This window comes from Mustela erminea, chromosome 8 (genome assembly GCF_009829155.1).
Source record: "Mustela erminea isolate mMusErm1 chromosome 8, mMusErm1.Pri, whole genome shotgun sequence".
Lineage (NCBI taxonomy): Eukaryota > Metazoa > Chordata > Mammalia > Carnivora > Mustelidae > Mustela > Mustela erminea.
The window spans coordinates 22,056,225-22,082,832 of NC_045621.1; the positions used below are offsets into that span (position 1 = coordinate 22,056,225).

Sequence of the window (26,608 nt, forward strand, 5' to 3'; positions counted from 1 at the left end):
TGTTGAAACTCTAAAATACATTAAATTTAACAGTACAATATATTGTACTATAATTACTCAACTAATTTATAAACTATCACTAAATATTCCCTTATTTTATAGAGTATGTTATATTAGTAAAAAGAAAAATAGAACACTATATATAGGATGATTTTTTAAGTTCATTCTTTATCTTTGTCTCCCAAAACTATTACTAAGTATATAGTTTTAAGTTGCTCAATTGTGAATTTCCTACCATACATTCTTTTTGAGGAATTAGACCCTTACAAGAAGAAATGAATAACCAGGCAATATGTTTTTTAATATACTTCTGATGACAGAATAATAATGGGGGATGTGACTTAGAGTAGTTTCTCAAACAATGTCCCCCAGACACCTGCCTTGGAATGATCTGCTATGTATTAAAAATGCAGAATCCTGGGCTTCAAACCACTGTTTGTATTCATTTCCTAAGCCTGGTGTAACAAAATGTCACAAAACGAGCAGCCTAAAATAACAGAATTATTCTTTCATAGTATTGGATTTCAAAAGCAACATGTTGGCAAGCTGGTTCCTTCTTGGAAGCTCAGAAGGAGAATCGGCTCTCTGCCTCTTCCCTAGCTTGTCTTGCCAATAATCCTGAGTGTTCCTTGGCTTACAGCTGCATAACTCCAGCCTCTGCCTCTGCTATGGCTTGGTTATCTTCCCTGCCTGTATGTGCATGTCTTCATGTGGTGTTCTCCTACCCATGTCCCTGCATCTCCTGTCCTCTTCTTATAAGGACTCCAGTCATATTGGATTAAGGGCCCACTTAACTCCTGTATAACCTCATTTTAATTTATATCTTAATATACATATGCATGTACATATACATACATATACATATATATGTATATACATATACAAAAACCCCGTCTCCAAATCAGACCGTGTTCACGGGCACAAGACATTAGGACTTTAATACATCTTTTGGGAAGATATGATAAAGTCACAACACTATCAAAACAGCAATTCCTGGAAACTAAAGTCCAGACTTCTGGATTTTTAATAAATAAAAGCTTTTGCTTTAAAAAGTCTCATGTGCTCATCTAGCACCACGTCAGGTCTGAATGTTGCCATTTGTAACAAAAAATTAAGCCAGCAGTAATTCGGGTTTTGATAGTTGAGAGGCCCTGCATTATTTCAGAATTTCCAGATTACAAAACAGAAGGAGTGTTATTTCTGAAATTATAACTGCTTATTACCCTCTTAAAACCACAGAGAATATTTTGTAGCATTGTTAGTAATGAGATTCTGTGTTATTTCAAACATAATAAACTCTCCTTTGCATTTTTTACAGTGTATTAATATTTATTTAGTAACTTAAGGAAAAAAAAATCTTGTAAGTACAATTAAGATTTTCTATCTTCTGATTACTTAGAACAATGATATCACTATATCCTAAGCTACACACTCTAAATTTTGTACTGAGCTGTGTTTCACTTAAAAGTGTGGCAAAGTGTATTAATTTTCCAGTGAAGATTGGCTATGAGGCCCAATGGACAATTCGTTTTGTTGGGAAATATGCATTTACCCAAGATAGTATGGGCTGGACTTGGAGTGAATTAATTAAAGTCAAAAATAAAGGAGTGAGAGAAGGTAAGAATATCTGCAATCTTAGCCATATTTTCTTAAAACCAGGTTTTATCAAAATTTCATTTTTCTATAATATACGACTGTAAGAGGTGATAATGATAATGCTAATTGAATTGTAATTTTATATAGTAGTTATGATGTTATAATAACTAAAATGCTTACTTTTTGTAGTTATTGTCACTGTCACTATAGTAAAACAAAAGAATATGTTAAGCAAACATTGTGTTATTCTCCACTGGTGTTAAATACCCTTTGTTTCCTACTAATCAATTCTTTGTCTTAATTAAATTCTGGACTGCAGAGACTCATCATAAATGTGGAGTATGTTGTCATTCAGAGGATTCAGTTATTGCCAATTAACTGGAGTTACACTATTTTCTTTTTCTAGATTTATGTCCAAAGAGGAGGATTTTTCAACTATCCCTTTTCAGGAACATCAAAATCATAGATAAGTGTAGAAATTTATATTCCTTGTATATTTTTTGTACAAAAAAAATGTACTCCTCCTCACCAAATATTTGTCTCCTGAAACACTAAATTAAAATTCATATTTTGTGGATATTTTTGTAAAGCATAGTCTGTTACTTAATTAAGCCAATTTTAAAATGTTTTAGTTACAAGAGCAAAGAAAAAAGTATTTAGAGGAGACTCAAGCATAGACTTTCTTTTCCATTTAAAATATCACCAAATCATTTTTAAAATTCCTCAACATCTAGGTTCTTAGTAATAACCACGCTTATTTCTTCCATATCAACCCATGGTCTATGCACTATTTACACACTTACAATTCACCACCTTGATAATGTAAATTTTTCTTCTGCCTCATGAAAGGTCCTTGTTATTTCTCCTTCTTTTGCTTTTCCCCAAGAAGGTATGTTTCATTAAGTAAAAGTTAAATATTGTATCTTTACATCACATAATGGTTCTATATCTATGCATATACAATATAATCTATCTATAATAGGGCAGAATATAATTGTATAATAATGGCACAAACATAGCACTTGTTTTGAGCTAAGCATTCAGTGAAGGCAGTACTCTTATTAACCCCATATCCAAATGATAAAATTAGGGTTCACAAATGTTAAATAGCTTACCAAAGGCCAAATATCTAGTAAATCATGTTCTTGAGATTAAAACCCAGGTCATTTGGTTCGAAAGTGAGCTCCTCAGCCTTCTGCTGCATTGGGTACATTTCAGAATATCATCAGGTTTTCTTACAAAAATCAACCACTTTCTCTTTACTTGGGGGGAAATCAAGGTGAAATAAAGATCACAGATTTTGAAATTAGACAGACATCAGTTTCAAGTCCTGAATGATTTTTAATAGCTCCAAATAGTGGGAATATTATTTAAATTTTTGACTACTTGTGTATTCATCTGCAAAGCAGAGATAATTATACTTTATAAGGTGGTGGCTTAGATGAAATTAAACTATGTAGATCGAGAGAGAGAACCTGGCACTGTTTTGCCATTTAGCTGAACTGCTGCTGATACCTAAGATCAGAGAGGAAAGATGAATTATTCAATAAATTATGTTTGATCAATGTCCTAATCAATTAAAGATTCTAAAAAAAATGCTATAGCAAAACTCCTAAATAGATTAAAAATGTCCATATAGCTTTTAAAATACTAGCAGTAAAATAGTAAGACAATGCCAAGATACTAAACATAAAAAGAAAAAGAACAAGATAAAAACATAAAATATTTGTTTATTAAAAGGCAAAATTTTAAAATTAATTATGAAAGGGAAAGTTATATATAACACATTCAAGAGATAAAAATTTAATGTATTTAATTTGTGATGAGGTCTTCCAATTCCAAAATGAAAAGACCAACTCCCAACTGAAAATAAAGAAAGCTCATGACTGACTATTTTACAAGAGAAAAATTAAAATGTTCAGTCAACATATAAATAGAGGCTCAATGTCAGCTAAAAAAAAATGAGTTTAAAAGACCTCTTTTTCAGGGGTGCCTGGGTGGCTCAGTGTGTTAAGCCTCTGCCTATGGCTCAGGTCATGATCTCAGGGTCCTGAGATTGAGCCCTTCATCAGGCTCTCTGCTTGGCAAGGAGCCTGCTCCCCCAACCGCCCTGTCTGCCTTTCTGCCTACTTGTGATCTCTCCCTTTGTCAAAAAAATAAGATAAAATCTTTAAAAAAAAAAAAAAGACCTTTTTTTCATATTTCATATCACCCAAATTTAAAACTATAGATAATATCCAGTGTTGTAAAGAACAGTGGAAAATATTCTTTATCAAGCATTGTTTAGGACAAGTGTAAACTGACAGCATTTTTGAAAGATGATGTAGAAAAATCACGTAAATTTATCATATGCAGCCTCATTTACACAGAAATCCCACTTCTAAGTATTTAGCCTAAGGAAATAATTGCACATCGCAAAATATTTTATGAAATAAGAGTCACATGATGGCAATCTAATAATATAAAAACTAGAAAATAAATTACCATTAATATGGCACTTGTTCAATAAGCATTTTATATGTATTTTTTAAAACAATATAGTAGAACTCTGCCATGTTAGATGCTCATAGTATATTAAATAGAGACATAGATAGCTGAACAGTCTTTAAATATATATGTTATGACACCATTTATATATGAAGAGATATGCTTCATTACCTATACATCTGTAAACAAAAATTACATAGTCCTCTTGCATGTATCTATTGTTTTAATTTCTGATGATAATTAGAAAAATAAATGTATTTCCATTTTGAAAAGTTAATTATGAATTTAGTTTCTCTCTTATTTATGTTGGGCTTAAGTGCACATGTACAAATATTTTTAAGATAAAAGTTATGAGTTCAAATGTAACTCAGATTCTGAGGTGTTAGCTAATACTTACTTCTTTACTGTTTATGTTTTGGTGTTAAAAGTTTATGTCGAAGTATTTTAAGAAACTTCAAATACTTTCATTAACCTGCTCTAAAACTCCTTCCAGGGCTGCCTAGATGGCTGAGCTGACTCTTGATTTGGGCTCAGGTCATGATTTGAGGTCCTGGGATGGAGCCCTGCATCTGGGTCTGTGCTCAGCCTGGAGTCAGACTGAGATGCTCTCTCTCCCTCTGCTCCTCCCCCTGTGCACTCTCTCTCTCAAATAAATAAATAAATCTTTTTTAAAAAAATGAAAATAAAAACAATAAATGTCCTTCCAACCAGTACTGTCATTTTTGCTCGTGCTATAACCATACAAATGAAGAGACAGAAAATGTTCTACCTTTTCACATCCTAGAGTTTCAATCTCAGTCTCTTCAAATTATAAAGTCTGCTTTAAAATTTTTGACTTAAAAGTGTATGATTGTGCAAGCCACTTTCACATACTACAGATAAGGTGAAGTTTTTCTTTTATTGTCATTACTGTTTAAATCATGTTGAACTCCAAAAACACGGTTAAAAATCAAGGCTGCCTTCTCTTTTAAGTTACCAAACCAATGCTTAGATTTAATCTGAGTATTTTATGATGATATTTGTATGCATGGATGTGTGTGTGCACATGCATGTATTCTAGTGCTACAAACACATGTACATATTATATGTGTATATTCAGACCTGCATGTATGCTCTATGCTTGTATGTGTGTGTGTGTTGTGAATACCTGTGTGTGCTTGTGTATATCTTGTATGTGCAGAGCATCTTAAGAGAGGATATCTAAAAAATGCAAAATGTACAGTGCATTTAAAATGAAGTAAATATTTAAGTTTTATCATTTGCAGATAGCAGTATGGATGAAGTAAATATTTAAGTTTTATCATTTGCAGATAGCAGTCTGGATGATAAAAAAAAAAAAAAAAAAGCCTTAATCACATGTGGACAACCATTGTAGGTTCCGCAGCATTGCCTCTAAAGTCAAGTTTACAAGGTAATTACATTTCTGAAAATGCAGGGTCCAGTGTACTGTTATACTGAAATTCAAATTTTGATCAATGGAGTCCATGCAAAAATTGTTCTAAGATGTTACAAATTTTAAAATATGATAAAGCTCAGTTTTACACTAAAACACCATAAAACTGTGTTTTTCCTAACTGCTTCATTTCTTTCCCAAACTGAAAAATCAACTCTAAGTGCAAAGAACAAGAAAATACATCATGGTCTAGAAAAGGGCTAAACTCAGTCTAACAGGTGTAACACTGAAAACTATAAAGATAAGTTAGATTTTTATTTTTTTTAAGATATTATTTATTTATTTATTTGACAGAGAGAGAGAGATTACAAGTAGAAAGAGAGGCAGGTAGAGAGGGGGAAGCAGGCTCCCTATTGAGTAGAGAGCCTGATGTGGGGCTCCATCCCAGGACCCTAAGATTATGACCTGAGCCAAAAACAGAGGCTTAACCCACTGTGCCACCCAGGTGCCCCACAAGTTAGATTTTTAGTTTATTGTTATTATTTCCTTTTTTGGTTGCATGGAAAGTTTAGAAGCCTTAAAGAAGTATGGAATAGTTACAACCTTTTTTCTTACCTTGCCTTTTTTACATTTAATTTATTCTCACATTTTCTTCTTCCCATTTGCTTTTTACTCAGTTTATAAAAGATAAAAGAAGTAAGTGAGGGTTTTGTAAAATGATTAAATGGATCAAAGAGGAATGCGTTTCTCTGGTTCTTTTATTTATTTTTTTTTCTTTAGGTTTTCTTGTTTTTAGAGTTAAAATTTACCTTTGAAAGGTAGGGTTACTACTATTCTATTTTTGTGTTGTTTTACTTTGTTTTTTGAAAGAAGTAGGAGAAAAGGAGAAGATAACCTTAACTTAGGGTAATAGTTATAAATTTGTGTTAAAGAAGATTCTATTTTACTTTTGTGAATAATCTATTTTATCTGGGGCATGTACAAACACATATAGTAATGTGGGATAAAAAGCCTAAGTATTAGAAAAAAGAAAAACAAGCTTTCTGTCAGAAATCAGGAAGGTAGGGGCGCCTGGGTGGCTCAGTGAGTTAAAGCCTCTACCTTCGGCCCAGGTCATGATCCCAGTATCCTGGGATCAAGCCTCACATCAGGCTCTCTGCCTAGCGGGAAGCCTGCTTCCCTCTCTCTCTCTCTCTCTCTGCCTGCCTCTCTGCCTACTTGTGATCTCTGTCTGTCAAATAAATAAATAAAATCTTAAAAAAAAAAGACTTATAAGAAATCAGGAAATAATCCAGACTAAATAAAAGGATAAATATTATTCAATAAGAACATGCATATTTTGATATAAAATAAGATTTTATATTTCTTAATTTTGTGTGGAAAGGAAGAATTCGTTCACCCAAAGTATAAAAAAACTCAAGTTGCAATACATCTTTTCTCTGGAAAATATTTTTAAGGGTCCAAAAAAGCTTAAATGTGGTTTCCTCATAAATTGTTATATTTTATGAATACTGCTATCCTGAGCTGCCTTAAACAAGGTGGGGTACTCATAAATAAATTAATTCACTATTTAACCTGGTAAACTTAAATTGCATAGGCCTCTTAAGAGTTCATATATTTTAAAATGTCCTTTACTATTCACTCACATGCATAAAAATTTAACTCAATCATTATGCATATATGCTTTTGTGCCTAGTCCCATGGTGAGACCAAACAAGTAAGAAGACATCCCAACAGCAAACTGTTTCTTAGGATTTGATTTTAAAAGGGACTTACTCATTATGGCCACAATAAATATATGTATTTATAACAGATAATTTAAATTCTGAATCTTTTTATTTGATATTTATCACAAGTAAGTCAGACACATATGCTTATCAGTGGCACTTGTAGAGGTATAAGAAAATAGTACTTAGTAGAAACAAACAGAGTTAAGTATTAATCCTTGAAATATCAAAGTATAAATAGGAAGGGCATAGTTATGTACCCATGAAAACATCATTTGCTTCTGAGTAACAAAGAAATGATGGAGTGAACCTCTAAGTGGCAAAATAAATGAAAGGAGAAACCATGAAATGCCTAGAGAAATGCACTTATGAAATGAACTTTCTTCTTGAACAGCAAATTTCTGAAACAGCATTTTTTACACATTTCAGAACATATCTGCATTTTTTTCCACCAACCCCCAAATGACACTCTGTTATGTTACTCACTGAAACCAAGAAGCAAGCAGAAAATTCAATAGGGTGAATTGCCACAAACTGACGGTACCCAAAGAATGCACCCAGGATGCTTATTACATATTTCGAGTCCCAGGTCCCACCTAACACCTACTGAACTTTAGTCTCTATAGGAAGTTTCTTATAATTGGGGAAGATTTGCAAGCACACAGTATGTTATAAAAACATGCAATAAATTATAAGAAGTCACCCATTCTTTTAACTACCCCCCTTCTTAACACTTGAGAAAAAGAGGGAACAGTTCTGACTTAGTTATTTTTAACTGTTTGATCCAATGCAGAATGGGAGAAAATGTTCAAAGTTTCTGTTTTAATGTCTGAATAATGTACTTACTACAGTTCTCAGCTTTCCTATTGTCCCGGATCACTATCCTTTGGTTGATGGTGCTGAAGAGTGCTGTCCAGTTAATGGTGTGATAATAACACAGGTTGCTGTTGTCAGTAATATAGATATTTCCCGCACTGATTTCCTTCAGAGATTGGAATTGTAGAGAGGTGATGCCCTGTTGCTTAAGGATAAGCAAGGAGAGGCCACTGAAGAGAAGAAAGGGGGGGAAATGGAACAATGTTTAATATGTACATATTAATAAACATCTTCTGGCATATATTCTTGAAGTAAAATAAGGATGTCACATCTTACTCTAAAAAGAATGCTAGTAGAACATAAAAAAAGAAACTGAATCACTAAATTGTGATCTGAATACTATTTTTCTACTTTCTATATATCCTAAGTTTTAAAAGGAATAATTTGACCCCCCAGAAGAAAAGGTTCATTTTTAGAAGTACAAATGTTAATGATATCTCCATTTCTGTCTATATATTTACCACTGACATATCTGCTCACTACTTTCCCCACTATCCCCCAAGTCTCAAGTTCTTCAAGGATGAAATTCAGTTTGAAAACTAAATAATTAGGGGATTCTGGCTGGCTCAGTTGGATGAGCAAGAGGTCATGAGTATGAGCCCCACGTTGAGTGTAAAGATTATTTAAATAAAACTTTAAAAAGCTAAAGAATCAACAAATGTTTGTGGAATATTATTCATCTACCTAAGGTAAGACATTAATTCTACTCTATTTAAAAATTTTAGATAAGCTTTCAGAGGGTAAATATTGCAGAGGATGACTATAGATATTTGGCTTTAATTTAAACTCAGAAACAAATTGTAATAGTTGAAGAATGTGTCAGTAAAGATAGGAGACATTAAAAATTAAAGAGAAGAATGAAATTAAGCTAAAAGTTAAAAAAATACTCAGAAGGCTTGGACAACTGGGGAAAGCATGTCTAAAAGTTAAATAACAACTATACTATGTAAACAAATTATCATTTCAAGGAAATTATTTTTATTTTAACAGTCTACATTTTTTAATTAAATTCCTTTTCCATTCTCTAAAGAATCATCTGTTTCCCACATTTCAATCAACTAATGAACAATATTTTACATTCTGCAGATCAAAGCTGTCCTCTTTTATTTTATTTATAAATCTAAATATATTTTGCTGCAATATTCAGAATTTTTCCATGTGTTATATGTGTGTATATATATATATGTACATACAGATATATATATATAGACACACATATACCTACATATATACTTATATACATATATATACATACATACATATGTATGTATAAAACTCAGTACATGTGTATTCAACTGAGATGTAATTCATTCTCTGAAATCTCTGTTCTCATCATAACCATCCTGAGTTGTTTATTACAATGTGAACATAATAATGCATAGCAGATTCTTAACATTTGATTCAATGAATAGTAAAATTTAGTTGCATGTAGCACTTCAAAAGACTGTATCTCTCAATTATGCCTTTTTATTAAGAACTTTTCCCCCTTACATTTTAAAACCTCTTACAGATATACCTATTTTAATAGCAAAATTCAGTGGACTTTCTGAGAATACTATTATGGAATATTTGATGACAATATTGATTAAAGTCATCCTTCAGATTTAAGTAGAAAAACTGAAATCTAAATCCCTTATTGTAAATTAACTTTTAACTGTTCATAAATAAAAATCTCATACAGAAGAAACCTAAAATAAAATAAAGCAGTGGCTTAATAAATATTAACTCACACATTTTATTATGTGAATTAAAGTATTGATACTAGACCTTCAGTGTGCTTCTGGGCCCTGATTTTTCTGCCCACTATTAGCCAGCATTGAACACAGAGCAGTGGACCAAGTCCTGAAATATCAGCCCCATGATGCATGGTTCAAATGATGGCGCCAGAGATAAGAACCTTTGGGTAAAAGAGCATTTGCCTCCTGTACGCCTAAGCCATTATCAAGTAATTCCATGTTAGTTGCTAGTTATGATAACATATGTTCAAAAACAAAGGTTTGATTTTATGCATGCCATACCTGCAAAACACTAAAATCACTTTAAGTGAGAGGCAGTTGAAAAATCAAACTGTTTATTCTGCATACTTTACTTATTTATTTATTTTTATCCTGCATACTTTAAAGCATAACCAGGGGTATTTTTCGTTGGGCTTATGTTTGGAATTAAAAACGGAAACCCAATATTTCTAGAATCAGTGAAGCTGAAACTTTGAGATATGTACACATGACATTTAGTCTTGAAATCTGGAAGACCTGCATTTCTAAACATACACACCTACCTATAGAGTACTCTTCCACCGATGGTCACCAGGTTAGAAAAAACACTGAAATCGGTCATGTTTGGGGGCCATGACTGTATGTTCAAGAAACCTAAAAAAGACAAGAGCAGTGAAAAAACTCAGAATACCAATACCTTAGTAACTGTGTTTAATGCTGAGTATCCTTGAAACATGATGAAAATGCCTTGAAAGATAGGAGGTTTAAAAAAAAAAAAGACACTGGATATTCCTATTTGAGTCATTCTATTCTATCTCAAAGTTCTTCTAAGTAAGATTGAGCGTCTTACCCAAAGTTCCTGGGCCACAATATTCATTATATAACGAATACCTAACTAATGAACACCAAATATCTAGGTTTCTCAGACACACACAATCATAGAACTACATACATAAAAATAACTAAATGATCCTTCATTTGACTCACTCCTCTTTTTTTTTTTTAATTTTTTGAGATTTTATTTATTTATTTATTTGACAGGGAGAGAGAGAGAGAGAGAGAAAGAGAGACAGAGAGGGAACCAAGCAGGGGGAGTGCAAGAAGGAGAAGGAGGCCTCCCCGCCACGCAGGGAACCCAAGGTGGGGCTCGATCCCAGGACCCTGGGATCATGACCTGAGCTGAAGGCAGACGCCTAATGACTAAGCCACCCAGGCACCCCTTGACTCACTCTTCTAAAGTCAAAAATACTTAGTCTAATTACATATAAAGAAAAATAGAGCTTTAATTTCTCTGGAAATCATTTACTACTCTATCTCTACACTTACTTTGTCTGCCTTGCAGCCTATAACATTCATTCATATATATATATATATATATAGGTATATATATATATATATACCTAACTTTTCTCACTTGATTTTTCATTCTCAATAGCAAATCCATATCCAATTCATGTCTTTGAGTCCCTCATCAGCTACTACATAACAGCCCTGAACATATCAGGTGCTCAGTAAATATGCACTAAATGAGTGCCACATGTTATCCATGCTCAAGAGTATTTCTTGTGAAAAAGTACACAGAAAAATGTGGATCAAAAGATCAGCTGACACAAAAGCAATAACATAAAAATATCAAGGATATTTTATTTCATAAATTCCACAGGCTTTCAAAATGTACACAAATGCTAAGTAATAAAGACACCCATAATTTAAAATGATATTCATTTTAAAACTAGAATTTGTTTTGAAAATAAGTTGTCAATTTCAATACTATGCAATATTTTCAGGAAAATGCCAAAATTCACATAGTTCATAGCACAACAATGTACTATTAAAAATTACCTGTTATCTCTCGAACTGTCCGGAAGACATTCAGTTTCTCTGGGTCTATGGCTTCAATTGCATTGTAAGGGTCCCTATAGAATCAAGAAGAGATGCAGCCAGATTTTAAATCAGATAAAGGAATGAAAACATAAGAAATCTGACTATATTTAGTTCATTCAGATTGAATTTAAGCAGCAATGGAAAAATTAGCAATGCCTTGTCCAAAGTTTGTTAGGCTACATGTGGAGGAGGATTAAAAGGGGCTTTGAAGACATTTATGATGATATCACATATGAGATCTTCATTGAAGGCTATTATAGTTCTAGAGGAATGGTCCAGTCTGACTATCCTAAAGAAACCTCCAGACATAACAAGTCTATTTATAAATTTTATTTATTGTATTTTGCCTTTAAAGTTTTTTTTTTCTTAATTAGGAAAAATATACGCTACAAATAATTATGGTGAGAATGATTGCTTTTTGGTCTCCTCAAACATCCTAAATTGTTAATAGCATCTACAATCTCATAAAATATATAAAAACAAACACAAGAAATATTTTTTTTCTTTTTTTGCTATATCCTTATATTTACTAGTATGAAAGTTACCTTCATAAGGATCATTTTGAGCAATCTTGTTCCTATATGGTTTATTTATATTTGCTTTTATAGCACAAGGAATATTTGCTCCCATCTTTATGAATCATACTAACATCTGAAACAAAATTTATAACAAATTTAATAATATCCAAAAGGTATAAATTTTGGAGATTAAAAAAAATGTCCTCTCCTAATGCATAAATATATTTTTGTACTTAATGTTATTGATATATACATGCCTTTTCTTTTCAAAAATGAACATAAAATAACTTTTAAAATTAAGTATTTATTGGTTTTTTTTCAGAGTTTTCTTCTTAAGGAGAAACCTTTAATCTATAATATAGTGACCATACCAAATAAATACTTCCAAATAATACTGAACACTTCTCAGTAATTCAAGTAATATTTTCAATTATTTTAAGAAATACATTTTTTTAAAGTTTCACAATGAATCTTGGAACACTGCATCAAAAACTAATTATGTATTTTATGGTAGCTAACATAACACAGTAAAAAAAAAAAAACTTCATTTAGAAAAGTTAAAAAAAAGTTTTATTACTTTGAAAGATGACTTCTGCTATTCTAGGCAAGTAGAGACCTTGTATCAATATATACCTTCCAGAGAAAAATTAAATCCTATTCATTGACCACTTCTCCAAGAGAGATCAAATCTAAGAACAATGAACTTAGGTTTTTTTAGAAGCATGTATCCATCTGTAGCAATCACCTGAGCCTTATTCTTCCTGTGGACATCTGTTGTTTTACATCTTTGAGAACCTTCTTTTTCACTTGGGAAGTAAACAATAGGATACAGTGATACATTAGATTTGGCCTTAACAGGGCTATCAATCAAGGTGTTCCACAGCCCTCCAACAAACGGAAAGGCATAAGGCTTATCTTCTAGGAATCTGAGTCTGAATCCATTGACTTTAATTCATCCTTGCATTAGAACCTTGAAAACGTCATTAGTTCCAGCAACCTTGATATCTGGAACCCCATTTTACTGGATCCCTCAGCTTGGTTTATCTGCATCTGCTTCTATACTGTGAACCAACTTATATCTTAAAAAATACCAAAAAACAAAAACAAAAAAGAAACAAACAAACAAACAAAACAAAGCAAAATGAAACAACAACAACAAAAACTTTGCTTGGTTAAATACTGTTTCAGTCTATGAAGTATAACTGATACAACGAACTGCTAGTTTAAGAGAGAGTGTTATAGAAGGCTATAAATGAGTTTGCCCATAATTCACACATAATTAAGATTTTCCTCAATGTGATATGAATGTCTCTCAAAAGCTTAAAGTCTAAATTAAATGTTCTGGCAAACTTGCTGTATTTATAACTAAATATAAATCGAATAAAATACTATGCTTTTGATGAACGTGAAGCCAAGAAATTAAGTTCGCCATGCAGGAAAAATCTTGTTGTTATCATTTTTTAATGTGTAAAGACTTTTGTATGCAGAGAAAATATCAGTTCTGCAGTAGTAGAATGAGCTTTCAACACTTGTTTGATGAAAAGCAGTGTATAGAACAGCTCTGGTCATATAATCAAATATCTTGGCTTTATTAAGAAATACTCAATTCAGGGCAAGCACACAATGATGGGGTCAGTGCAAACCTTTACTGAGAATACTTCCAAGTTGCTAGGAATGAAATGAATTCTGGACTGTTCATATGAAACCCAATGGACCACAGAAATTTTATATACTTAATTTTAGAGATTCAGGACTCTCATAAAATAAGTTGACAGAATCCTACTTACCAACTTCAAAGTACCTGCAGGGAGTTGTATCCTAGAGCCACTTGAAATCCAGAGGACTTTAAAATTGAGAACTTCCCTAGCTAAATTCAGAGCCACAAGAAAGAACTTTATGTCCATCCTGTCATTGTGTTTGGTGATCCAAAATAAAGCTCAGGATAGAGAGAAACATATTTTTACAATTCCATTGAAATTGCTTTATTTTTCACCAAACCCATTGTCTCTTTTCCATTGTATACCATCACTGCACCCTCTTATCTAAGCACTTTCTTGTCTGTGTCTCAGTGCAATACAGTTTGAACATGCTTATTTGGTGAGCATTTTGTTACTCTAAGTACATGCACATGACTATTATCAAACATGACAAGAGATGAAAGGTGAACATTCCTATGGATAGCCCTGTACACAGGTTTGCCTGTGGTTCCCATTCTAAATAAAGGACTAAGAGTGCCTAGTCTATTTCTGGCAATGACACCATTATGTTATAAAATGAGCATGACAGCTAACTTTATTGAGTTCTTTTATACATTAAAAATTGTAATTGACAAATTAACCATAAGTTTATTTTTTTGCATAAACTTGTTTTTGAAAAGCATAATCTCATTTAATTATGAATTTTACCTATTAGCTTCAAGAAATACTTTAGCTACTTTACTCAAACCATATGTCCTATTAAAAAATAGTTGAAGATCAAGGTAATGGGAATTAAGGGAAGTAAAACATGTCTTTAATTTACTAGAAGTTTTTTGCTTATAATATTCCATGTTATTCACATTTAAAATCTCTCTCTCCATCCAAGCATGAATTGTATACATGAATACAAATATGTCTATATATTTATAAGATGTCTTAGTCCCACCAAATAGACTTTTTATCAAAACCTTCCAAAGATCAAGAGAAAGACTTCAGATAATATGTTTTATACTGACACAAAATTAGGAAGAATGAGATATATCATATATAACATGCATATTTGCCCTGGAAAATGCCTTATATATTATGGTTGAGACACAGTAATATTAATTATAATGTTAGTATTAAAATATTCTAAGTTAAGTGTTATGATTAAGAAGAAATAATAATCTGGACTAAGGAAGGAGCGTGACTTACCATAAAGGAAATATTGCCATGAAAAAAACTTTGCCTCTATTTGGTTTTCATTAGTCTACAAAATAATATCTGTTACATTACATGTTGTGCTACAACTAAATACAGTCATTGAGATTTTTCTTTAGCACTGCCTCCTCCTTTGCTTTTTCTTTATTTTTTCTCTCCCTCCTTTTCTCCCCATGCCTCTTTATTTTTCCACCATTTATTAATGTTTTACAATATATCAGGTACTCAGCTGAGCACTTAAAAATCATCTTTGCTCTTAATCTCTGCAATAATCACAGAAGGTAGGTATTTATTATAAACCCAATTCTCAACTTTACTTTGGAGGAGCGTTTGACATATAATGGAAGCCAAGCAACTCAGTAAAACTGTCTATGTTAGAGCCTCAAATAAAACTCTAGTATAGTCTGGCTCAAATTAATGAAGTAGGAAATTTAACTTTTACTTCTGAGCTCATTTATAAGAGAGACTTTGTTTACCTTTCTGTTCCTAATCATGCAAGTCAATTTCCTATAATCCATTTCCACCTGAATGAATTAACAAGGTTGTTTTCCTTGAAAGTCTGGATTAATCTAATACTTTGTAATGATTCTTCTCATAAATTTGTGAATAAATGGTATCTATTGTGCAATATATTTTTATATCTTGACATATCTGCTTCCCTATTTTGCACATATTTATTAATATTTCCTCTATTCTGGACATTAGGTGATTCAGAATATGTAAAACCATTTTACAAGTAGTATAAATCCAGACTTCAGATAAGTATGCTCCATAAGGAACAAAGACTAAAATAAGAATTGTGAACTGCATTTGATCATCTTTGTCAAACTTCCCCGCCCATGGTTTACCTACAAGATTAACCATCAGTGGATTTCCTTCATTGGTTCATAATCCTTCTACTATCACAGAAATCTTGCAGTGGTTCTCAATGTGGGCAGGATTTCCTCCCTCAAGGGAAGCTGGGACATTTGCAGAGACATGTCAGTTGTAACAGATATTGGGGGACATAATAGGCTTTTAGTAATAACCCCAAGCCAAGAAAATTAAATGTCTTTTCCTAGCAAAGTTTTGCCTCATGTCTTAAATAACCTTAAAACGTCCCACCCAATTAAGGACCCATGTGTACAAACTTCGTAGTTGATCATACCATGATTATGTGTAATTCTGCAGTCATGTTACTTCTATTTGAATGATACTTATTTCCATTTTCCTCGTCATATAACAATATGTTTGTTATCTATTTCCTATTCCAGTGGTCAGCTGTCCCTCTGCTCTTTACTTCCCCATACTTCTTGCACAGAATAACTTCTAATCTCATTTCTCATAAATCCAAACTTTCATTCCAAGTAAGTAGAAGTTAAGCATTTTCCTATCAATTCATATTTTGTTATCCATTACTTTACTTGTATTTTTTCTTTAAATCAAAAATAGAGAATTACAATCACTTTATAAAATTATGTATATAAGTAGGCTATATTATCTATGATTATGAAATAAATTTCATAATTCAAAAGGAGGTATGAATACACTTAATATATAAAAGATGGATGTTGGGTCTGATTAGAATGAAAACAACTTCTCCAATGCAATTTATAAGACTGTGTTTTCAAATCTTTCCCTGCACTGATGGACTTGAGGCCAATTCTTTTATTATACCCGTGTGGAGGCAGGCAATGTGAATTAAGTAGGTATGTCTTCCTATTTCTCACAAGATGCTGTTAACATGATATGATCTTTAATTCATAGTGGTATTTGATTTCGAAAATAGTTTTGGTCTTGAAAATAGTTACAGCATAGATATATTGTTTTAGTAAATGTCATACATGCATTTCATTATATAGATGCACCTAAATGTTGACCCAGGTCTCCGACTCATTGGGGTGAAGGAGGTGAGGTTAGCAATGTAAATCGATTCAGAGGGTTAGTAGTGACTCTGGTAAATTTGGTTGTCCTATCTAAAAATGGCTAGAACTACCTGGCTCCAAAAGATTGTTGCCATGTAGGAGAATGTGTTAAGGGTAACCAAATCTACATATTTTTAAAGAGAAGTTAGAAATCTTGAACATATATACTTATTTTTTAAGCATTGCTTGGGCTGAATAAAACATATCTGGGGCAGAAAGTGTGTACATTCCATTATAGTATCTGGCATGAACCCATATTAAAAGCTACATTTTAAAGAAATGCTTTATTCAATAAGACCTACTGTAACTTATTTGCATGGAAAGGAACACTTTGTTCTATTTCTTTTGGTATTCTTGTTTGGACATATTTATTCATAATGTGTTAAATTGTTTTTCTTCTAGAGATGATGTGATATATGTGGGAGTTAAGATTTTGAATTGAAATATGTGAGTCATATTCTTTATCTGTAGCCTGTAGCACTAATATTTAGGGATTAAGAGTAATATAGATACATAGATAAAATATAAAGTAAAAATACAGACATTTTTATTACAATTGAAAGAATACAAACTTGGCTGTTTTCCTAGTTAAAACCAGCAGGTGGTTCCATAATGAAGGAACCCAGAAAATGTTACAATTTTTATTGCTAAAATGAAATTCATTTATTAGATCTCCTATACTAGTACTAATTTCCTAACCTAAGAGAAAGAGAAAAAGATACATCAGGCCAAAGAGAATTTCTGAAAGCTCAAGAGAATTTCAACTTACTGATTGGTTTTCTATGACATACATTTCAAAAAGGATATTAATTTATTCTTCCCTGAACTAATCAGTTAGGAATTTGAATGAAATTCCTCACTTCACCCATTGACACTGTTTCCTTAAACATTTGTAAAAATATGTCAAACTTTCTGAAATCTGTGGATTTGAGGAGACTATCCCACAAATACGCTTTAGCTTACATATAAACTTATATTGTCAAATCTAAGTAGTTACTAAACTCATAGTCTATGTACCTCAAAACTGTGGTTTTTATTATCATTGCTGGTAAAATCTGGAATTTGTTTTGGTTGGAGAAGAACATTAACAGAGTGAAGAACTCATCTAGATCAAAAGGAATCAAACAGACAAAGCTAAAGAATCTCTTAAGCTTTGTCTACACGTCGTAAAATAATTTTCTACAAAAATTTCATACTGACCCATGAATACCAGTGACAAGGAAGATCAAATTCCCATTGATTTTGGTGCAGTTTACGAATTTGTCAATGTTACTAGAATCCACGGTCTGAGCTGACATCAGTGATCCTGTGCCAATGCCATCACAAGCTGCAGAAAACAAGACTTACCATCAGGGAGTTGAGCAACTATTTTTTTGGTCAATAAATCATTGCATCTTTATTATAAAATAACGGTATTTTTTCATTATAAAATGAAGAAAGTTCATCATAAGACATACACAGTTTTCTAACAAGTAAACTAAAAATTTATTCATGCAACATTAACTGCTGGGCCTGCTTTAAAATACTGTCCCTGCATTGTAGTCTCGTGACCATGACACATAAGAATATCTTATATCAAGTATACCCGCACAACACATATGTAACTAGAACAAACTTCCAACAATCAATGCTTGCTTTTGGCATGTACAATCAACTATTTTTTCATCTACCCTAAAATATCATTTTCAATGATATTTTACTCACTTGAGTAAAATAATTTCATAGTCTAATGATGGTCTTCAAACTGTGGTTTTACTATTGGTCTAATTAAGAATATATATTAAACAAAGTACTAATGTTGGGAGCTGTAACCAGAAGCAAGAGCCATTGAAATATTTATACTTAAATTATTTTTTAAAGATTTTATTTATTTTATTTGAATGGGGCAGGAGGGTGGTGGGTAGGTTAGACAGCATGAGCAGGGAAGGGTCAGAAGGAGAGGTAGAGGGAGTGAAAGAAGTAAAAGCCAACTGCCTGCTGACCATAGAGCCCAACCAACGTAGGGCTTGATCTCAAGACCCTTGAGATCACGACCTGAGCTGAAGACAGACCCTTAACCAACTGAGCCACCCAGGTGCCCTTATTCTTAAATTCTTAAATTGAGTATTAACTGTACTTTCTGAAGGCTGTACTCAAAACAAACAAACAAACAAAGCGAAGCAAATAAAATATGGGGCAGGGGGAGAAGGAAAGAGGAAAGAGAGAATGTAGCAAAAAATAAGTCTTGATTGCCATGTCTCAGGCAATCAAGACTTTTAGAAGGCTTAATATCATTTAGAAAATTTAGACTGTATGTTCATCCTGCTTAATTTAAGTTTCATTGGGGTGAGGAATTGGAGCACCACAGCTAGAAGGGATTTCTTTCTGCACTCAATTTCTAAAACAGGAATTATCTGCAACATTTATTTAATACGTATGGTAAATTTCCTTGTCATTTTATACATCTAATCTTTCAAAATAGTTCTGAAGCCCTGGAGGGTAAGTATCATGTTATTTCTCTCTTTGCACCCCTTCATATGCACAGCAAATCATTTAGCGTAGAGTGGCAAGCGATTAATATGGGTTCTTGATGTGAAAATAATCACACAATCCATCCCTTGTTATGTGCTTAACTTCTAAGATTTGCTGCATATAGAATAAAATGCAACTTTTTTTTTTTAAGATTTTATTTATTTATTTGAGAGAGAGACAGTGAGAGAGAGCATGAGCGAGGAGAAGGTCAGAGAGTGAAGCAGACTCCCTGTGGAGCTGGGAGCCCTATGCGGGACTCGATCCCGGGACTCCGGGATCATGACCTGAGCTGAAGGCAGTCATCCAACCAACTGAGCCACCCAGGCGTCCCTAAAATGTAACTTTTTTCCTGAGTTTCTATCAATGTTAACTCCCAGGTTAACCTGGATTATTTAGTTTACATCATTCAAAATCAATAACACACACTGTTAAGATAGTTGGTAATTTGGGGAACTAGTCAAAGTCGTGGAAAGGTATGTGTGTGTTCAGAGAGGGGAACTTAGCCAGTCCACTGAAGAGCAAATGGAAAAACCTTGGAGTAGGTCCCTGTTCCAGCCAGCATAATCTCAGCTATCACTCACCTTTTGGGCAAATATCCGTGCAAGGTTTACACATTTTAATCCCATTTTCTTCTACTTCCATCTTGGAACTAGGGCAGGCACGTACGCAAGAACTGGAATCCACCACAAAGTTATCTGATTGGGGGAAAAAAAAAGGCAAAATGAGCAATAATGTTGATGGCCGGCAAACAAGTTTAAAAAACAAAGTACTTTAGGGACTGACAATGATGAGTATCATTGATAGTATACATGTCTGCCTCTTTCCCTAAAACAACTCTGTTCAAATATCTCCACCTGAAACAGAATCTGAACATCCACATTCCAATCCAAGGGCAGCCTGTGTTAACAACAGTTAGTCCTTGCTTGACTACTGCTCCGCATCCTGAAGAGCCCCCAAGACACAGTGAATTTCTTTTATAGACTTAGGAAACTACATGACATTTAGTTTGTGTTTTTCAATAGTTCCACTTCATTTCATGTCATGATGCAAGTCTGTAATCTAAAAATACTTCAAGTTACATGCAGCACAAATGAAGCTGAAGTTGAATTGCCTTGGATGGAGAGAGCACGCTTCATATCCAGGAGGAAATGTTTAAAATGTGTTCTATCTCTTAGTGGAATGCCACAGAAACTGTTCCACGGTTTTATATGAGGAAACAAAATGAAATTTGAAAAGGAGACTAGGGAAGGTATACTACATAAACCAGGAATGTCTGATTACCTGATATGCTGGTGAAATATTTAGGGCTCCAGAGATCTGAAATATGCCAGGATGCTTCCTCCCCCACCCCAAAAAAAGAACAAATTATTGCATCTAGAGCCTCCCACAGTAGAGGCAACATGACACCTGCTAGGCTGTTTTGTATTTTAAAGGCAGTATCCTTCCCTGTCTAGGCATACTGCTTCTGGTCTAACATTCAGTCTTTTGGAAGGCTTCTGGCCTTAAAGGGGTCTCAGATCAGGAAAGGCATGTGGTATAGGTCCAGTCTGGGATGCAAGCATTTTGCTACCTGGGTCATAAAATCCAAGTGGTGGGGCCCCTGGGTGGCTCAGTTGGTTAAGTTTCTAACTCTTAGTTTTGCCTCAGGTTATGATCTTGGGGTTCTGGGGGTCCAGCCCTGAGTTGGGCCCCTGTGTTCAGAGAAGAGTTGGCTTGAGGATTTTCTGTCTCCCTCTCCCTCTCCCCCTGACCCCTCTCCACTCACGTCCTGAGCTTAGAATAAATATGGATTCATGAGCAGTGGCTTGCCTTGGGAGAAGAAATATTGGAAAATCTGGGATTGAAGGGAGTCTGGGATAGTAGAATGGGTATGGATCCAGGGGACTGGGCACAGTGTGATCTTGATATTCCCAGTTATCCACCAGGGGGCGTCTGCCACACAAAAAAGGTACATTGTTGAGCCTGCATCACAGCCTGTCCCTTCTTGTTCTTCCTCCTTAACAGCCTAATCTCCATCTGAGGGGAACTCACCCTGCAACAAGTGAATGTACTGTGTATTATGGAACCATCCTTTCCTCACGGTGGTCACAGGAATACCTCACATTTAAACACTTCTACGTTTTCGCAGCAATATATGCCAAGTGGAGTAAAGACAAATTATAAATACCCTCATATCAGTTAGGTTCAGGTTTTGCTGCCAAATCAGTTTCAAAAAAAATATTTGTGTGGAGTTTTTTGAATTTTAGAATTCAAGATTAAGGACTGTAGAGCAGTATTTAGAAGCTAAATGTCTTTGTTTTTCCAAGATAGTTACAGTTTAGCAAACCATGCCTTATGCGGGGCCCCTTAAATATTTGAGATTTACATTGCTAAATATTCAAGTGTTTAGTCTGTAATTTTTTTTGTGTGTGTGTTTTTTTAAAGATTTTATTTATTTATTTGGGAGAGAGAATGAGAGAGAGAGAGAGAAAGCATGGTGGGGGAGGTCAAAGGGAGAAGCAGGCTCCCTGCTGAGCAGGGAGCCAGAGGTGGGGCTCCATCCTAGGACCCCAGGATCATGACCTGAGCTGAAGGCAGTCGCTTAACCAACTGAGCCACCCAGGCACCCAGTCTGTAATTTGCTGAACTAAACTATTCTAAGAAAAGAAATTTAGGAGTTACCATATCTAAGGAAACTGGAAGTGTAATTTCACAAAATTATTCTCAGTGTTAGCCACTTGCCACAAGCTAGATGTTGAAAGCTTGTATGCGTAATTATTCTTTTAACCAATATAAAAATATTTAATAATAATGACTAGAATTGTCATTGTTTTCAAAGACTTGTTTTTATATGCTGTCTCTCTGATTCTTATTCCCCATTTCTTTGATCATTGTAATAACTCTCGCAGTGACAAGAGCTATGATTATTATCAGCCACATCTTAAAGAGGAGAATACAAAGAAAATTGAAATAGTTCATTTAAAATCACACGAGTAATACATGGGCCAAGGCAGAACCCACAGCCACTCTAATCCCATGTCCTTATAGCCTTTATACTTCTTATTTAACCGCAGGCACAAAATGAAAAAAAAAACCGTAAGAGTGACATGCTATAGCTTGTAAAACCTTCTTCTTTTAAATGAATATATGGACAAATGTAGTGATTTTTTTTTAAGTTTTTTTTTAAGGGTTTTTTTGTTTTGTTTTGTTTTGTTTTTTAGTTTTTCTGGTAGATAAAACAATAAAGAAATAATGTCCCATCATTCATTCCAAGCAAAGAAACTGACTGGAGCAAATATGAGGACATACATTTACTGAATTCCTGATGAAAGCTAAACTGGTTACTTTGAAACCCCAGGATGAGCTGTCAATTTTGTAAAGGCCTCTAAATAGCCCTTCACTTCTATTGTTATCGTTTATGATGAGATTTGATATTAAAACTATAATTCTATACATTCTATTATAAATAAGTAATCAGAAAGGATATTAGGTAAAAATTCATTGTGATTAGAAGCTGACCTCATTCATTACAAAGCTGGCTTTCATTTTTTTTTTTGAGAAACAGCATCATGTGCAAAAACACTGAGGAATAATAAAAACAGTAAGTTTAGAAGGCAACGATACTATACTCTAAACTCAAACATTCCACTCCTTTGCTGAGCCTTTAGACTAATCACTTCAATTTTTTGAATTTTAATTTCCTTATTAGTGAAATGGTAGCAATAGTACCTCTAGCCAAGTAATTCACAATATTGTCGCAAATTTTAAATTATAATACAGGTACACGATTTTTGTGTGTGTGTTTTAAAATCATGATCTAATTAGTTTGGTTATTCTTATCTTGCTACTTACGGGGACATTTCTTGACACAAAATGCTCCATATGTATACTTTGCATTGAAGTTATGCTCCAGTTGAAAAGTGGTAGGATTGTAGACAAAAGTTTGGGGACACTGAGTAACACATGCTCCACTGTCATTGAAATTCATGCAGGCCTGAAACACAGAAAATATTAGTTTCATTTAAAAATAACCTTCATAATACTTGTTAAAGGAATACTGTTCTAACAACTTTGTGAGAAGAATGTGTTCTTTACTTATTAAGTTAATATTTATATAAAACATATGTGTATGTTCTATTTTTATATTTCACAAAAAGTATAAAATTGGACAGGTTTATAGTCATTAAGTGCTTATTTTTAAGTTCAAATTTGTTCTGGACTTCAAAAATTTTACAAAACAGTTTTTCTAATGTCAATGAATATACAATCTATACAAAGATATTGATATTCAAGTTACCTAGTCTCCACCCAGTAATCTCCAAACCAATAATGGTTTCATATTAAAATTAGCTAATAGTGAAAAATAATTCCAACTCACACTATTCAAAGGGTTTATGTTCAGTCTTAGAGTCTGACACTAACTCATTCCCCAAGTCTACAGTCTAGTGTTTCCTTAAATCAGGTGTTTGGAATTGTTCAGTGCCATAATTGACATAGTAAGCACATTCATCACCGTTGTATAGTGAGAAAACATTGTAACAGCCATTTAAACTGGACTTGAAGAAAAAGCTCTGGCAGGTGACTAGTCAAATATAAATATGGAGTATGCCAAAATGAAGAGAAGCAGCCTATACTTATCTCACAATTAAACAATGTGCTGCCATTTCCTATATGGTCTTTTTTATAATGCAAGGCCATTTAGTGAACACCATCAAGTTCAAACAAAACAGTTTGTTTCTGCTGCCTTATGCCTTTCTAGTGAGATCTCAATTTATTAATGCATTCTAATGCCTTTGAGAAGAATTAAAAAACAATTTTACCATCTGAGAAGTATTTGGTATAAAAATAGAATATATGTATAAGTACATAAAACATGGCTTTCAAAAGAGTGGATGAACTAATTCTCTTAATTAAACAACTTAAACCATCATAGGAATAATTGAGGTTTTGGGAAGTAAGCTAATATGCACTCAAGCTATATTTTATATTTCATCATAAATTGTATGGTTATTAATAGGCACTAATTCATTCTGTTTCCTCAAAACATTTTCTTCATCAATTGTTGTTTTAGCAAGCACTTTATCACCAACATGACAATTCCCTGATGATAGTCTACTAGATGCATAATCAGGACAAGACTCACTCATGATACATTATTCACTAAGATGACATTTTCCAGGAAGAATCTATTAAAAAGCAATCTACAGAACTCACTAAGTTTTAATTTATGGCTATAAAACTTCATGTGTCCTCATAATTGCTTTACGAACATACTTTATGCAGTGTTGTGCGCAGATTGCTTGGCAACAAAGGGACATAAACTAAAGGAATCAAACCAATTTACCTTCCAGACAGCATGTAAAACCACCTAACTTACACCAAGGCTTTGGTCTGGCATTCTTGAACATTCTGTACCAAATGCCAAAGTAGAGTCATTGAACCATTCCATAAAAGTAATGAAATGAGAACTCTGAGACTCACCCGGCACTCTGTTTATTATGATAATGGAACCATGAAAACAAATCCAATGAAAAACTTCTAAGTGAAAGTTATGGTTATTGGTGTTTTTTGTTGTTACTGTTTTGGAATTGTTAAGAGCTGCTCAGCATCCTGGACATCAAGCTTTACCTTGTGTCTGGTGTTAGCCAAGAGAAAAGGTCTCACTTCAAGACCTGCTAAAGCACCTTCCTTGAAATTTTAACATGTTTCTTTTCTTCTTCCTCACTACTCACTTCTGCAATATATAATTTTGTTTCACTACAGGATTAGGGTCAACAAATTAAGTTTCTTGTGACGTTAAGAAAATTAAGAAATGACTATATCATGAGAGCTTTAATTTATGTTTTGCTTATTTTCAGAGTTGAGTCTCAATTTGAAAAAATATTCAGTTTTAAATCTATATGTGTATTTTCTGGGTATTTGAAAATGTGAAAAAAGAAAATGAACTTCTGTGTTCATTTTTAACAGCAAAAACAATTTCTTTTTTATGATTTTAAACTTAAAATGAAAAAAACATCTGTATATGAAATTGTGTTAACTATAGCTCACAGAACTGTTTGTATTCAAAAGAACAGAAATAACTGTATTGGGGATATTAAAATGTAGTTAAAACATGTCCCCAACAAGCTATAAATGTTAATTTTAAGGAAAGAAAAGTGTCCCTTTCTAAAATAAAAATCACACAGATTAGCATACAAATTGCTTTAAGCATGCATTTGTTAATCTTATAAATTATGAATAATATCAACTTGCAAACAAAATAAACTGGGAAATAGTTAAATTTGTCAATTCATGAATAATCTTGAAATCTATAGCTATAATCTTAAAATTTAAATCCAAGAAATAAAATTTCAAGAGCCCCCACTCAGAATACTCAACTATGCAACAACATAAACAGGTGATCCATGTAAATTTTAGAAGGATGCTATTAGCTTTTAAAAAGATATCTCAATACGTTCCTCTTCACATTCTCTAATGCATCTCACCTGTATTATAAATTACATCAGAAAGATATAATTCATTTGCTAGAACAGAACAATCCTAGGTAATCAATAGCCATCTAGTGAGGGAAAGAATTATAGGAAGGCAGAGCATCTTTCTTAATCCTAAAATGGTTAAACTTGATCTTATTTTAATTAAAGATTCAATGTGCCTGAGTCCAACCAGGAAGGAGAGAGATAGGAGAAGTAGAAGGGAAATGTCAAGACTTACAAAACAGTCTGTGTCCTTGGGTCCCGAGCAGCCCCCAGCACATTCTCTATGACAGCAGTCACTGACATAGGGCCCATAGCACCTGCCATCACACTGTTCTGCACACACCGTCCTTGTCACTGTGGAAGACAGAGATGGGACCCTGATCAAAGTCAGTCACCAAGGGACACTTCTAAGGTGCTTTGGAGTAGCTGAGAAAAGCTGAGCTTTCGGGTAACAATACTCAACCCACCATTGACTCAATTCAGCTCACATTTACCAAATGAAGTCAGCAACAGGTCATAAGCACTGCTCAAAAACCTTCAAAATTAATAGAAATATTTGTTTTTATTTTCTTTCTTGTTCCAGCAAACACTTACCATGCTTTACAAAACAATCGTACAACTTAGCAGGGAAGACTCAAATGT

At 33.4% G+C, this 26,608-nt stretch overlaps 1 protein-coding gene across 5 annotated transcripts in view; it reads right to left on the reverse strand.

Annotated features, from left to right (window-relative positions):
* The window catches only part of ERBB4 (erb-b2 receptor tyrosine kinase 4), a 1,157,734-nt gene that overhangs the window by 279,585 nt on the left and 851,541 nt on the right, over positions 1–26,608 (reverse strand). For all 5 annotated transcript variants that reach the window (XM_032354684.1, XM_032354682.1, XM_032354680.1 and 2 more), the window contains 7 exons: positions 26,202–26,320; positions 23,343–23,484; positions 20,093–20,206; positions 18,201–18,327; positions 11,637–11,710; positions 10,358–10,448; positions 8,050–8,249 (listed from right to left, as the gene is read on the reverse strand). In XM_032354684.1, coding sequence (XP_032210575.1) covers positions 8,050–8,249; positions 10,358–10,448; positions 11,637–11,710; positions 18,201–18,327; positions 20,093–20,206; positions 23,343–23,484; positions 26,202–26,320 — 867 coding nt within the window. The remainder of the gene's footprint in view (positions 1–8,049; positions 8,250–10,357; positions 10,449–11,636; positions 11,711–18,200; positions 18,328–20,092; positions 20,207–23,342; positions 23,485–26,201; positions 26,321–26,608) is intronic.